The sequence below is a fragment of the Carcharodon carcharias genome, chromosome 6 (genome assembly GCF_017639515.1).
Source record: "Carcharodon carcharias isolate sCarCar2 chromosome 6, sCarCar2.pri, whole genome shotgun sequence".
In the NCBI taxonomy this organism is placed as follows: domain Eukaryota; kingdom Metazoa; phylum Chordata; class Chondrichthyes; order Lamniformes; family Lamnidae; genus Carcharodon; species Carcharodon carcharias.
In genome coordinates, this window is record NC_054472.1 from 52814014 (window position 1) to 52828954 (window position 14941).

Sequence of the window (14941 nt, forward strand, 5' to 3'; positions counted from 1 at the left end):
AGAATCAGTAATAGTTTTTAAAAGGGACATGGATGGATATTTGAAAAATAAAAAAATTAAGTGACTAGAGGAAGGAGATAGAAACACAGGTTTAAACTTAGTGTTTCCTGAAGCTGATGAAACTGTGCTTATTTTCTTGTGGCTGATCCTGGATGATCCACAATTTATTCCAGTTAAATATTGAGAGGAACGATGCCATTGCCCTTGGCCCCCGGCACAGGCTCAGTGCATCTGCCAACAATGCCACCACTTCCCAGCCCCTGTCTCAGTTTGATTCAGACTATTCACAATCTCTGGTCTCACTTGTCCGAGTTGACAATATTCTTTCCTGCACAAAGAGCACCTACTCTCCACTGCATAACGTCTCCTATCCCTGCCCCATCTCAATCCATCTGTTATCTCTGGCCTCAGGTATTCCAATTCTCTTCTGGCCAATCTGGCATCCTCCATCCTCCAACAACTTCACTTCATCCAATACTCTGCCATCCTTATCCTAGCTCACACCATCCCATTAACCCCATAGTGCTGGAGTACATTGTTTCATGGTCACCCAATATCTCAAATTTAAAAATCTCATCCTCATGCCCAACTCACTCCACAACACCACCTCTCACTTCTCTGTAACCTCTTGCAACTCTACAACACTTTGAGAACTCTACGTTGCTCCAAGGCTGGCCTCCTGTGCATCCCTCACTTCCACCATTGTTGGCTGTGGCTTCAGTTGTCAAGGCCCAAAGTTCTAGGATTTCCTCATTCAACCTCATCATCTCTCTCTCCTCCTTTAAGATCCTCCTTAGCCATTCTTATAACTCATTAGCCAAGTTTTTAGTCACCCCTCCAAGTATCTCCCCCTTTGGGTCAGTGTCAATTTTTGCCTAATTATCTTGTGAAGTGCCCTGTGACTTTTTTCGATGTCAAAGGGGCAAGTTATTGCTGTTGTGGTCTCAATTTGATACCACATGGGTTTTAAGTCCAGTATAATGTCAAATATGTTTTGAATGGCTTTGTAAACCTACCTGGCCTTAATTTAAATGTTGAGATAGCAGCAATTTTCTCCTTTTAAAAGTTTAAACAGCTAACTGGGAGAAACTTGGGTCAAGTACAGGTTGTGTATCCTTTATCTGAAATCCTTGGGGCTGAGTGCGTTTCGGTATTCAGATATTTTCCATTTTTGGATGTACCGTATATACAGTATACCTACATTACAATAGCCTAAGCCTAGGCTAGCTATAGTCTACAATTATTAGGTTGTTCCTCCATTTGCCAACCTTCACACACCCTACTTTTTACCTGTTCCACTTATGTTCATTTTTGGATTTGTTCAGTTTTTGGAAATACGGATAAAGGATATTCAACTGTATGTGGAACTCCCTCCAAAGCAAGATGGTTACAGTCCCAGCCTGACTCCAGCTTCAGCCATAGCCACTGGTCATGAAGCATTCTCAAGACTGGTAACTACAGCATAAAACTTGCCTTCAGTATTTGCAGTGCTCTACTTAGGGCAGCAGCTCTTACTGGAGTTTAAATAAGGTGGCCCTAATGAGGCTTATTATGTGACTACTTAATTTTTGAAGAAGATACAGTGGTGGACTTCATGTCTGTTAATTATGAAGATAAGGCCTTGGTGGGTTGGCTTAATATGTTCTCTTTAGTGGATAATGCATAGGTTTGTTGCCAGCGAATTAAGTTTTGTGATATGGAGCATCTGTGAATTTATTTTTATTTAATACTTCTTTACATTTGTTCTTGGGTGTCAGTGGCAAGGCAGTATTTATTGCCTCAAGGGCATTAACAGTCAACTACACAGTATGGGATTGGAATTACATGTAGATCCACACCAGTTAAAAGTGCCAGTTAGTGCACAGTTATGTTTTTATGACAATTTGACAACTTTCCTAATCTGGTGCCAGCTCACAAATTAGTTTTCTTACAGCAGTGGAGTTTTTATGAACTTGGTAGCACTAGTACCACAACTCTAGGATACTGTGCTCACTCTAGCCTATTAGTTTACTGAACCAAAAGGCCAACATAGTGCCCGTGTTTTAGATATTACGGGTGCCCCTTAGAGGTCCAAAATGGCACCTGCATACACACAGTTGCACTGTTCGTTATATTGGTGAGAGTCTTAGCGCGTGCGTGCACAATGAGCTTGTGCCAGAAGTATCAGGGTTGACAGATCATGTTGCCAATCAGCATGTGATGGTGATTTGAAGCTTGGGAACTCAACATTCCAGCTAACGCCCTCTCTTAATCACACATGCTGAACATGCATTTAGCATCAGGGAGGACTCTGCACCATTGCTAAATTTGCAGGGCTCATCAATTATTCCGATTGAGTTCTATGATTGTAGAAATGCTTGGTGCTTTCTAGAGTTCTTTCAAGTTGCTAAAGTCCGCAAGGAGAGATATGGCAGGCTCTGAAGCATTTTGCCAAGCTGCTGGGGGAGGGTGGAGGAGTTGGGAGGCTGGGGGTGGGGGTGGGGGTGGGGGTGGGGGTGGGGTTGGTGGGGGGGAGGCAGCAGGTGGTGGTAAAAGAGCTCTCAGCAGGAAGCCATATCTTGTCAGCATATTCAGGGAGCAATTCTCCCACCCAAACCTCAGCAAAAAAAAAAATACATCAGACATCTGTGTTTTGGTAAGGAAGTCCGCATCGAAATCTGCCAGCTGCTGTTGTCACAACTGAACCTCATAGGAGGGTGAGGACCACATTACCAATAGCTTTGAAGATCATCATGGCCATCAGCTTTTATACTTTTGGCTCCTTCCAGGTTGCAGTTAGAGATATTTGCAACATCTCACAACTTATTGTCCATTTTTGTGTGAAGGAGGTTACTGATGCTCTCTGTTCAAAGACAGCTGGCTATATTTCATTCACTCATGACAGAAAATAGCAAGCAGTGCTATCACCTAGCTTCATGAAGATTGCAAGCTTTGCCATAGTGCAGGGTGCCATTGACTGCAAGCATGTCACTTAGTGGGCACCACGTGTCAACTCAAAGATGTACTGATCTTTTTGTGTTTTGATTTATACATTCCCATCTAACCGTGATAACTTTTGATTCCCTTGCCTAACAAGAATCTATCTACCTCTGCCTTAAAAATATTCAATGACCCCCATCTCCTGAGGCGGAGAATTCCAAAGTCACACAACCCTCAAAGAGAAAAAAATTTTCCTCACCTTTATCCTAAAAGAGCAATCCCTAATTTTAAAACAATGCCCTCTAGCTCTTGACTCAGCCACAAGAGGAAACATCCTTTCAACATCCACCTTGTCAAGGCCATTCAAGATCTTGTATACTTCAATCAAATCACCCCTCACTCTTCTAAACTCCAATGGAAACAAGCCCAGTCTGTCCAACCTTTCCTCATAAGACAACCCACTCATTCCAGGTATCAATCTAGTAAACCTCCTTTAAACCATCTCCAATGCATTTACATCCTTCCTTAAATAAGGAGACCAAAACTGCACACAGTATTCGAGGTGCAGTCTCACCAACGCCCTGTATAACTGAAGCGTAATATCCTTACTTTTATGTTCAATCCTTCTTGTAATAAAGGATAGAATTCCATTAGCCTTCTTAATTATTTGCTGTACCTGCATTTTAACTTTTTGTGACTCATGTACTAGAACACCTAGGGCAGAATTTTATAACTGCGGGATTTTACGTCCCGCTGAAGTCAATGGGGATTATAATGGCTCACCGCATTTTACGGCCCTGTCCCCACCGAAACGGATCCATAAAATTCTGCCCCTAGGGTCCTCTGTACCTCAGAATTATGCAGCCGTTCTCTATTTAAGTAATATTCTGCTTTTTTGTTCTTCCTGCCAAAGTGAACAACTTCACATTTTCCCACATTAAACTCCATTTGCCAGATCTTTGCCACTCACTCAACCTATCTATATCCATCTGCAATCTCCTCATGGCCTCTTCACAACATACTTTCCTACCTATCTTTGTGTCATCTACAAATTTAGCTACCATGTCTTCACTCCCCTCATCTAAGTCATTGATGTAAATCGTAAAAAGTTGAGGCCCCAGTACAGACGCCTGTTGGACACCACTTGTCACATCTTGCCAGTCAGAAAAAGACCCATTTATGCATATTCTCTGCTAGCTAGCCAATCTTCTATCTATGCTAATATGTTACCCGTAATAATCTTTGATACGGCATTTTATCAAATGCCTTCTGGAAATATCAAATACCTTCTGGAAATATGTGCTCTCCTCGCTCATCAACATGAAGACCTTGGCCATTTTACCTCCTGGACTGCATTTCAAATAGACCAGGCCAAACTCCTGCCTGAACCCATGTCAATGCAAGTCAGGCGAGCAGGACAGGGGGCTGTGCCTGGGAACCCACAAGTAAATGGTGATGCAGGATAGGTGATCACTGTTGGCGAAGGAAGTCTAGGACCCCAAGGTTTCTTTGTGCAGCCTGGAGCAGCACTTGCAGTCCACCTGACCCACAAGGACATTTTTAAAATAAATAATCTACTTACCTAAGATGAAAGCAAAATACTGCAGATGCTGGAAATCTGAAACCAAAACAAAAATTGCTGGAAAAACTCAGCAGGTCTGACAGCATCTGTGGAGAGAAAGACAGAGTTAACGTTTTGAGTCTGTATGACTCTTCTTCAGAATGTTAACTCTGTCTTTCTCTCCACAGATGCTGTCAGACTTGCTGAGTTTTTCCAGCAATTTTTGTAATCTACTTACCTTTTCAGCCTTCCTCCGGGTTTGCTGTTCCTTCATCCCTGATGGTCCTGGCAAAGTCAATACACGGTTTGAAATGGGGCTGCTGAGAGTTCAAATATAGTAAGCGGTATCAAACCCCAACCTTTTGAATTCAAACAGGTTCTTGCCTGCCTGTCTGGTGCAAGGGCCCTCCTTGCTGGTTGGCCAGAACGTGCCTGTTAAAATAGCATGTGATGCAAGGCCAGCAATGATTAGCTAAGTAGTTGCTGCAAAGATAAAGATATTCATATCAAAGACGCCACAAGGCTTTTATAAAGTACAAATAATATCTTATACTCATAACTGTTCCTGCAGTAAAAGTTGAAAGATCCAAGCCTTCCATAATAGGGCAGCTACTTCACTAGAATGTCTTTTACAACTTATAACCTGTGTCTAATACCAGCACTAACCTTGCACATAGGATATCAATAAGTTCTCTTCTGTTCTGAACACGGAGCTTGTTTGTCTTGAATCTCGGCTCTTGACTCAGTGCAGGTAATGACAAGATCTGGAAAGCGACAGTAATAGTTAACTGACAAATGTGGATTAAGTTCAGTGCCATCTCCTTTAAATATAATAGCTATATTTTGAGATTGGACTACAAACCAAAGACTAATTATTACTTCTCAACAGCTTCAATAAAATACAACCAAACCTTTCGAGTCTCTTTGGAATAACCTTGCCTCTGGTGTAACACACCACTATGGTTTTCATCAACTCCAACCCATCCAAAGCTCCAATGCCCATACCCTATATTATACCAAGTCCCATGCAGTTTACTTTTAGCAACTTAGTTTTCCCCCAATCTCCTTGCCATCAAAGTCAAAATCCTCATACTCAACTGCAAAATCCTTCAGAACCTCACCCCTCGTCACCTTTGCTAGATCAAGCTTGCATGTCCTATGGTCCAACAATTTTATCCTTCTATGCATTCCCTCTACCTTAGTACCACTTTACAGTCAGAGCTTTTCGCCATCTTGCTGCTAATCTCTGGAGTCATCCCAGTTCATCTTGGACTCATAAGGTCGTGGATTCAAGCCTCAAAGACTTGAAAAATATAATCTTGGCTGATGCTTCAGTGCAAGATTGAAGGGATACTGCACTCTCAAGTGTCCTCTTCTGGATAAGACACCTGATCCATAAGGCATGCAATTTTCAGGGGAAAACACATAGGAAAAGCAAATACAGGTCTCATTAAAGCCCCAAATTGAACGGCAAGTTATGTTAATAATAATCCTGAGCTTTTTGCTGAGAATACATTGAGTTTTATTCATCCACGTAAACTGCTGGAAGAATGATACATTCCAGCCTTTGAGAGTTGGTCTCTTAAAGCTGTATTGTTTCTTGATTCAATTGATTCCTCAGTCACATTTTTACTGTAGCATTACTTGTGGCTTTTCTTTAGATTTTTGTTTTTCATTTTCTGCCCTTGGTTTCCAATCATAGTATTGCTGGTAAATAATAATTTGCAAATTGCAGCAACTAAGTATCTGAGAAAGGCAATTCCTCCAGGTATTCTTCCTTCATCAAGTGACTTGGAAGAGGAAGCAGAAATATAGTGCCATGTCTGACTAAACAAAAAGCAATCCGCCCTTACTTGCCCTTACCTTCATTGAAACCTACAAAATACTTAAAGGGATAGGCAGGATAGATGCAGGTAAATGCAGGTAAGATGTTTCCCCTGGCAGGGGAGTCTGGAACCAGGGACACAATTTCAAAATAAGGGGAAGCCACTTTGGACTGAGATGGGGGGAATTTATTTACTCAAGGGGTTGTGAATCTTTGGAACACTCTATCCCTGAGGGCTGTGGAAGCTCAGTCATTGAGTATATTTAAAGTAGAGATGGACAGATTTCTAGATACCAATGACATAAAGGGATACGGGGATAGTGTGGGGAAAAGGCATTGGAGTGGCACTATCGTATTGAATGGTAGAGCAGACTCGATGGGCTGAATGGCCTACTCCTGCTCTTTCCTATGTTCTCCAGGAATTGGAGCTATAAACCTAGGAACAACTACCTATCTGCATCAGAGGAGAACTACCTTTCCGACCTAGGCTTCACGAAGGGAACAAAGAAGTAGTTATGGGCCTCCTCAAGTCAGGCCTACTGACATCAACCAAAGGGCTGGTTCAACGAAGGTGATAGTAGTCTTGAATTCCCACATAGCCGATCACACCAAGGCACAGTCAGCGATGTCAATAAGATCGATCAGCCTAGGTCAGAAAGGCAGGTTTCCTGTGATGCAAATAGGTCACTGCGCCTAGGTTTATAGCTCCAATTCTTGAGGAACATTGGAAGGATCGCCTGCCGGGAGCTTACTTCATCACTTTGCTCATGGAAAGATGAAAGAAGCAGGATAGGACACAGCACGTCTACCAGCTGACAGGTGCAACAGTCCAATCTATAGTACAACAACAGAAGTGGCACCTATGTAGCTATCTTGGCCATACCATTAATCCCAATGGGCACAAGAACAAAAAGGTGTTTAATTCAATTAATGTACAGATTGACTGTGGTCATAAAATTTATCCATTTGATTTTTAAAATTCATTGATGGGATATGGGTGTCGCTGGTTAAGCTGGCATTTATTGCCCACCTTTAATTGCCCTTGAAAAGGTAGTGGTGAGTTGCCTTCTTGAACAGATGCAGTCCATGTAGTGTAGGTACACCCACAGTGTTGTTAGAGCGGGAGTTCCAGGATTTTGCCCCAGCGACAGTGAAGGAATGGCAATGTATGTCCAAATCAGGATAGTGAGTGACTTGGAGAGGAACTTCCAGGTGATGGTGTTCCCATGTGTCTCCTGTCCTGTCCTTCTAGGCGGTAGCAGTTGTGGGTTTGGAAGGTTCTGTCAAAGGAAGCTTTATGAATTCTTGCAGTGCACCTTGTAGGTGGGTACACACTGCTGCCACTGTGCGTCGGTGATGGAGGGAGTGAATGTTTGTGGATGGGGTGCCAATCAAACGGGCTGCTTTGTCCTGAACGGTGTCAAGCTTCTTAAGTGTTGTGGGAGTTGCACGCACCCAGGTAATTGGGGAGTATTCCATCACACTCCTAACTTTTCCCCTGTAGATGGTCGACAGGCTTTGGGGGGTCAGGAGGTGAGTTACTCACCCCACAATTCCCCTGTTCTTGTAGCCACAGCATTTATATGGCTAGTCCAGTTCAGTTTCGGGTCGATGGCAACACCTAGCATGTTGACAGGGGGGTTTCAGTGATGGTAATACCTTTGAATGTCATGGGGCAATGGTTAAATTCTCTCTTGTTGGAGATGGTCATTGCCTGGCACTTTGGTGGCGTGAATGTTACTTGCCACTTCTCAACCCAAAGCTGGATATTGTCCACATCTTGCTGCATTTGGATGTGGACTGCTTCAGTTTCTGAGGAGTCGTGAATGGTGCCGAACAACGTGCAATCATTAGCGAACATCCCCACTTCTGGCCTTATGACGGAATGAAAGTCATTGATGGTTGGGCCTAGGGCACTACCCTGAGGAACTCCTGCAGTGATGTCCTGGAACTGAGATGAATGACCTCCAACAACCATAACCATCTTCCTTTGTGCTGGGTATGACTCCAACCGGTGGAAGCTTGCCTTCTGATTCCCACTGACTTCAGTTTTGCTAGGACTCCTTGATGCCACACTCAGTCAAATGCTGTCTTGATGTCAAGGGCAGTCACTCGCATCTCACCTCTGAAGTTCAGCTCTTTTGTCCATGTTTGAACCAAGGTTGTAATGAGGTCAGGAGCTGAGCGGTCCTGGCAGAACACAAACTGAGTGTCAGTGAGCAGGTTATTGCTAAGCAAGTGCCGCTTGAAAGCAGTTGATGACCCCTCCGTCACTTTGTTGATGATCAAGAGTAAACTGATGGGGGTTTTTTGTGTACAGGACATACTTGGGTAATTTTCCACATTGCCGGGTAACTCTTTCGAGTACAAACCCATTTCCATCTGTTTCAGATGAAGTTACATTGTTTCATAGTTTGCCATTGTGAGATTTGAACATTGTAACTCTTTCGAGTACAAACACGTTTCCATCTGTTCCTATTCAGATGAAGTTACATTGTTTCATAGTTTGCCATGGTGAGATTTGAACTCTTGATCTTGGGGTTACAAGCCCAGTACCATAACCACTTGGCTATCATACCAGAACTAAAGCATACTGCACCTCACATTGCCGGGTAGCTGCCAGTGTTGTAGCTGTACTGGAACAGCTTGGCTAGGGGCCAAATTGAGGCCAATGAGTAGACCAGCTCACCTGTGTACCTTTAGGGTATTTTGCATTTCAACCTGGCCAAGCATGGAAGCTATTGTTAGCTTTTATTGCAGATTCAGGGTACGTTCACGCTACAAGTTTAGTGCCAGTGCAAGGTAGATTTAGCCTTGAATTGACGTTAAATTTGCAATGGTTGATTTTGACTTATCACAAACAGTGTCATCAAACTAGGAACAGCTTCAAAAAGAAGGGTTTGGTTAATTTACTGACCCTTTTACATCAATGATTCTAGCACTACCATTTTTACAGGTGCCTGATGCTGTGTGGATGAAGCACCTGCATGTTTCAAGATAAGGTTTAAAATCAATCCTGTAGAGTGTAAATTGGGTGCGAATGCCTGAACTGACTCAAGTGAAATGGAATGAGATGCCTCCTCCAGAAGAGCTGCACTTCAGTTCTCTCTGTGTTTAGATTGAGCCCTGAACCATGATCCAGGCTGTATTTAGCAACTGAACTGTCAGCATGAACAGAAATTACTTGTGAATGCACCCTTGGATGCGATCTCTGTAACTTGAGACAGCAAATTTCCACTAGGTAACATTATTCTGACTGGTCAAGAGTAAGACAATGAACAATTTCTGACGACAGCTTTAACAGAGGACACAAACAGAAATAAACCATTGACTTTATAACTTATTCCCATTATGCACATGTAATTTCAAAGAAAATACAAGTTACCTTGCAAGTAACTGAAAATTGTTGGTCATTTCCAGTCCCAACCACCAGGTAGCTGTCCTTTGTCTCAAAAGCCTGCAACATAGAAAATTTAAAGAGGTCAATATTTACTTGCAGCTGAAGGCAGAGCTTCACAGCAGAGACCTTACAGCAAAGTTTATTTGCAGAGTCTATTTGAAGAGTCTATATGAACAGCAATGAACAGAACACAAGACCAAAATTGCCACAACTTCTTTCAATAAAAGCAAGGTGATTTCTCCATCAAAACACAGTGAGTGGAGGATAGTTACATACAAAGTTATGTTTATAAATTCAATCCCAGCCACTTACACTTGTGAGGTATCCAGGCATGATAGACAGGGGAATTACTTAATCATTTACATTCAGGCTGGGAATAGTGGTGTCACTATGTGCCCATGAAGTATCCAAACACTGGTGGTTTAGGATCAATTTGAGTGAGTACCACACTACTCTCCATGATTATATGTTAATTGTACTATATTCAAATAGTGAGGGAGTCCCAAATATCACTAAAAAAAAGAATGTGTGCCACAATATATATCTGGACAAGAAAATAACTGACTTAGCCAAAATCAATATAACATTTTTACAGAGAGGAATACAGAATTTACATATGATTTCAACAATTTGACATAAGTTCACACCCTCTTGCAAAAATGTATGCAATGTCAAATCCTCCATCAGGAACATTTACAAACCCTGCATTGGCTAAAACTTCAAATGGTCTGAGATTGGGCTACGGTTGTATTACATTGAAAGAAAAGAAACTTAAAGCAAAAGAGTAACGTTGAGCAACTTTTGGTGAAATCAGGAAGATTCAAGTGAGATGCAGAATAAGCTACAGAATCAAACAATACTCATGACTTAGATTTACCACTCATCTTGTTCTACTGCACTGCATAAATCCCTAACTCAGCAGGGACACTGCTAACTGCATGATAATATATGTTAAGTGCTGAAATTTTTTTCCCACTGCAAGGACTGGGATGTTGCTCTTCTCTCTTCTTGTTTTCAGGGCACAGTCCACGAGACTCCTTAGAGAAAGGGAATCCTGAAAATGTTAATCCAAGTGCAAGATAATACGAGAAGTATCCATTGTCGGAGCAAATAGGACTGAGTGTGAAAAATTGAGATCCTGAGTTAGAACGTTAAGGGTGAGCAGCTAAACAGTGCTCAATGTTTTCATGCCAAGAAGCCTCAGCTACAAAGAATTGATAAGTCATTGTTGCCAGGCACCCTGGAAGACTAAACAAGCTGAAATTCTTTCTAATTTGGCTTCTATATACTTGGAACTAAGATGCCAAAGCCAAACCCGCCATAGTGTATTGGCATCAGCCTCTGCCCCAGGGGCATAGTTCAAATACCAAACTGAAACAACACTGGCAGAGGTTCAATGCCAAGGGAAGTACAGTCAAAGGAATGCCATAGTATTGTTTTCTTCAGACTGATGTTGGAACATTCAGTGGTGAGTCTCATTCCTGCAGTGTAGTAGATGATCCAGGACTAACCTTTGGATTAAAACCAAGGAACAAACAGAAAAATAGAATGGAGTGATCATTTTGTGGGTAGAGAGGAATTGTCCGCTCTGAGACAGCTTTCTTAACACCCTAGCACAAATGTCATATGTTCCCTGGAGCAACATTGCTATGTGAGGTCTGGGAAATAAGGATCCTATTTGTGGGAGCTGAAAGATAAGGCTTGACAATGGGACAGGCTACCAAAATGGTAATCATGGACAATCATTTTGTCCTCTGCCCTACATTATGGGACTTCCTGTGAGAGAGTAATTAACTCCAATTCATGTTAAGACGTCCAAAACTTCCAATCAGTGTCAGAATCGCTTTATTCGATACTGATCAGGCCGAAAAATACCCACTGGCCTGGATACGGTGAAAAGGCTCCAATCAGCGCAGAAGCCATGATCCCTTTTTACAGCACTAGCTGCAGCACGGTAAGTTTAAACGTCTAGTGTGAATGTCAATGAATGGGTGGTGGATGAATGTCAGTGAATGGTTAATGGAAGAATGTTAGTGAATGGGTGAGTAGATTAATGAATGAATGGGTAGGGTGGTAGGGTAGGTAGATGGATGAGGTAAGTGGGTAGGTGAGTAAGATAAGCGAATAGGTGGCAAATGGAAGGGGTGGTAGGTGGGTAGGGTGACAGGTGGGTATGGCGGCATGGGAGTAGGGTGGCAGGTGGATGAAGTGGCAGGTGAATAGGGTGGTGGGGTGACAGTTGGGTAGGGTGGTAGCCTGCCAAGAGGGTACGATGGCAGATAAGGGAGGTGGTAGTGTGGCAGGTGGGTAGGGTGATACAGTTGCAGCTGGGTAGGGTGGCAGGTGGGTGATTGTATATAATGATAAATGGGAAGGTAGGCAGGGAGTAGTCGGGTCAGGAGGATTTGTCAGGTCAGGGTGAGTCAGGTCAGGTCAGGGGCTTAGTCGGGTGGTGGGGTTAGTCAGGATGGGTTTGGGGATAGTCAGTGATAAGTACTAGTCGGCTCGGGTCGAGGGGGAGTCAAGGCCAGGAAGGGGTAAGGCAGGGAAGTCAGAGGTTCAGAGTGGATAGTGGAGGGGGTCAATGTGTGTGATTGGGGGGTTAGTTGTAGAGTTGTCCAGGGGTAAGACTAGAATGTTTCTGTCTAACATTTCCTGGGTAACTATCCAGTTAAATTCGTTGGAACTGTCCAAAGACTCCAACCCCAACTCAGAGTCAGAGACATTTTCAGAGGGTTCTGGAGGGCAGGAGAATTGCCCCTTGGAAGTTCAAACTTACCTGGCAATTCCCACAAAGTCAGTGCATCAGGACTTCCACGAGGTCCTGACATGCACATTGGGTCCTATGTCCAGTCTCTGACGACCTAGAGACTAGAAGATCTGAGCCATGGACACACTACGGGCACAATTTTGCAGTCCCCCGCTGGCAGGTTTGCAAGTGGGGGTTCCCGTAAAATTCCCTGGGTGGCCTTCAAGCCACCCTTCCACCTGCCCCTAATCTCTTCGCAATTTTGCATGGCCCACCCCTGCCCCAATTGAGACCCTTGAGTGGCTAATTAATGGTCACTTGAGGGCCCCTTCCTCAATTTTAAGGTTGGAATTCAGGGCCCCCCCATCTACTTCAGGCACACGCCACCCCCCACCCTACTAAGATCAGCACCCCGTGGAAGCTTCCTCCCCCTGGCCTCTCTGTCAAGACCCCCAGCCCCTCTACCCACCATGCCCTGGGCCTCACTCACACTCCCCGCTGTGAGACGCCCAGCACTTACCTGGTCCTGGACTCAGGGACACAGGGCAACATCTTCTGTTCGGTGTGCGGGGGATGGGACCCCCATGCTGACACATAAAATGGCGCGCGGTGACGTAGGGCGTGCGTCCCGACGTCACAGCGTGTCATTCTGATCTTCCATTCAGCGGGCGCACACAGGAGTCAGCTGCGTACCCACCAAACTGTCAAAGGCCTGTTAAGGCCATTAACAAACGAACTAAAGCAATTGTCAGGGCTGCCCGTCCAACCTTAAGGCTGGCAGCCAGGCGAAGAGCCTGAGTGGCCTTCACATTTCTCATGAAACCTCATCCATGGGCGGGATGAAGTTTCATGAAGGGTTTATTAATTGAATAAAAATTTTAATAAAAATTCATAAACATGACAATGTCACATGAGGACATGTCTGAATAATTTTATTTTTACCATTTTTAACACTGAACTTAATCTCCCTGAGGCAGCTCGATGCCTCAAGGAGATTTCTGTGCTCTTTCACGTACGTGTGAAAGAGCACAGGCCCCAACTCTCCCTCCTCCCCCCGCCCGCACAGGTAGCTCTGAGTGTTTCTGGGTGCACTTCATACCGGACAGGCCTTAATTGGCCCGTCCACCTAAAATGGCGGCGCAGCTGATCGCGTACAGCAATCGGCTCCGCGTCCACCCGCGCTCGCTCCAGACCGGCTCACCCGACAGGCAGAAAATTCTCCTCTTGGAATCTAAGAACTGCCTTGTAGTCCCAATCCTGGCCACTGCTGCCACTGGCGCTGCTGGGACTACAGAGTTGATGGCCAATCAGATTGACTGGCAGTTCTCTGAGGTGGGACTACCACCCGAGTGAAGGGCAGGGGAAATCCCATCTCCAGTCATTTAATGCTCCTTGCAGCATTAAAATGTTGTGGGCTGCTGTGATCACCGGGGATGCATTCCCCACCAATTCTTCAGGTGGCAGGGCAGGAAACCAGGCCATGCTAGAAATCCGGCCCAAAAAAATCAACAAGTGTTAAATAAGTAAAAGCTGGAAAGTTTTTTTCATGTTCTTGAAACAGTTTTGAAACAGTATATTTCTTAACGGAAGAAATAAAAAGAAAAGCTCATGTTTAAAAAGTCTTTAAAACTTAACTATAAGACCTAACATAAACTGAAATAATGAAAGTTTATTATAAAATTACATGTAGCTAATAAACTGCAAACATAAAAAGAACATTTATTTGTTGAATGAAGACAATTCCTATTGTACTGAATAACTCACACTAATTCCAGTAGAAAAAAGGATTGCAGTTGATTGCTGGGCAAAGTATACTTAGTACAAGTCAATGGCTCCATTCATGCTTTGTATTAACACAATCCGTGTTTCAATCTTTCAAACCTGCCTGCAAACAGGAGGTCAAAGCCAAGACCTTATTTTAACCCCACCACTCCTGGTGAGGATAAGGAATGTGGCAAGTTAAAATAGCGTTAGAGTACTTATCTCCCTCTTGGCATTGCACACCCATCAGCTGCTGTTTTAAGTCCCAAGTTTCATGGGACATGTGAGACCTACCTTATATTTTGAAGTTGGAGTCCAGTGATGTAATTTGGACCCCAGCACTGTTTCAATGTTAGACTGCATAACTCAGCCACAATGCTGAATATACCTAGGAAAGCTGCAGAGAACTTTAACCTGGAGGACCGCGTGGGCTTGAGTGCAGTGTTGGACTTTAAAGCTGTCAAAAATGTGAATGCATCAGGAAGCCAGCTCCAACCCACTGACTTCCATCTTTATCTCAAGCATGCTAGGTTGCTTGCGCACAAAGCCCTTGAGGGAAGCAGGATGTCTATTAACAGATGGTAATCACTCAGTTAGAGTGATACTTCAACCCAGTTTTAAATTGAATGTTGCATTCATGGATATCATGGGCTTTTTGAAACTTGCAACTAAAAGCAAAGCAAGAACAAAACAGCAATTGAGGTGGGTGATTAAAACTCATGGAAG

At 43.7% G+C, this 14941-nt stretch overlaps 1 protein-coding gene across 2 annotated transcripts in view; it reads right to left on the reverse strand.

Annotated features, from left to right (window-relative positions):
- sugct (succinyl-CoA:glutarate-CoA transferase) overlaps nucleotides 1-14941 on the reverse strand; it is a 607005-nt gene that overhangs the window by 343591 nt on the left and 248473 nt on the right. For both annotated transcript variants that reach the window (XM_041188972.1, XM_041188973.1), the window contains exons 10-11: nucleotides 9691-9762; nucleotides 5147-5244 (exon numbers count right to left, since the gene is read on the reverse strand). In XM_041188972.1, coding sequence (XP_041044906.1) covers nucleotides 5147-5244; nucleotides 9691-9762 — 170 coding nt within the window. The remainder of the gene's footprint in view (nucleotides 1-5146; nucleotides 5245-9690; nucleotides 9763-14941) is intronic.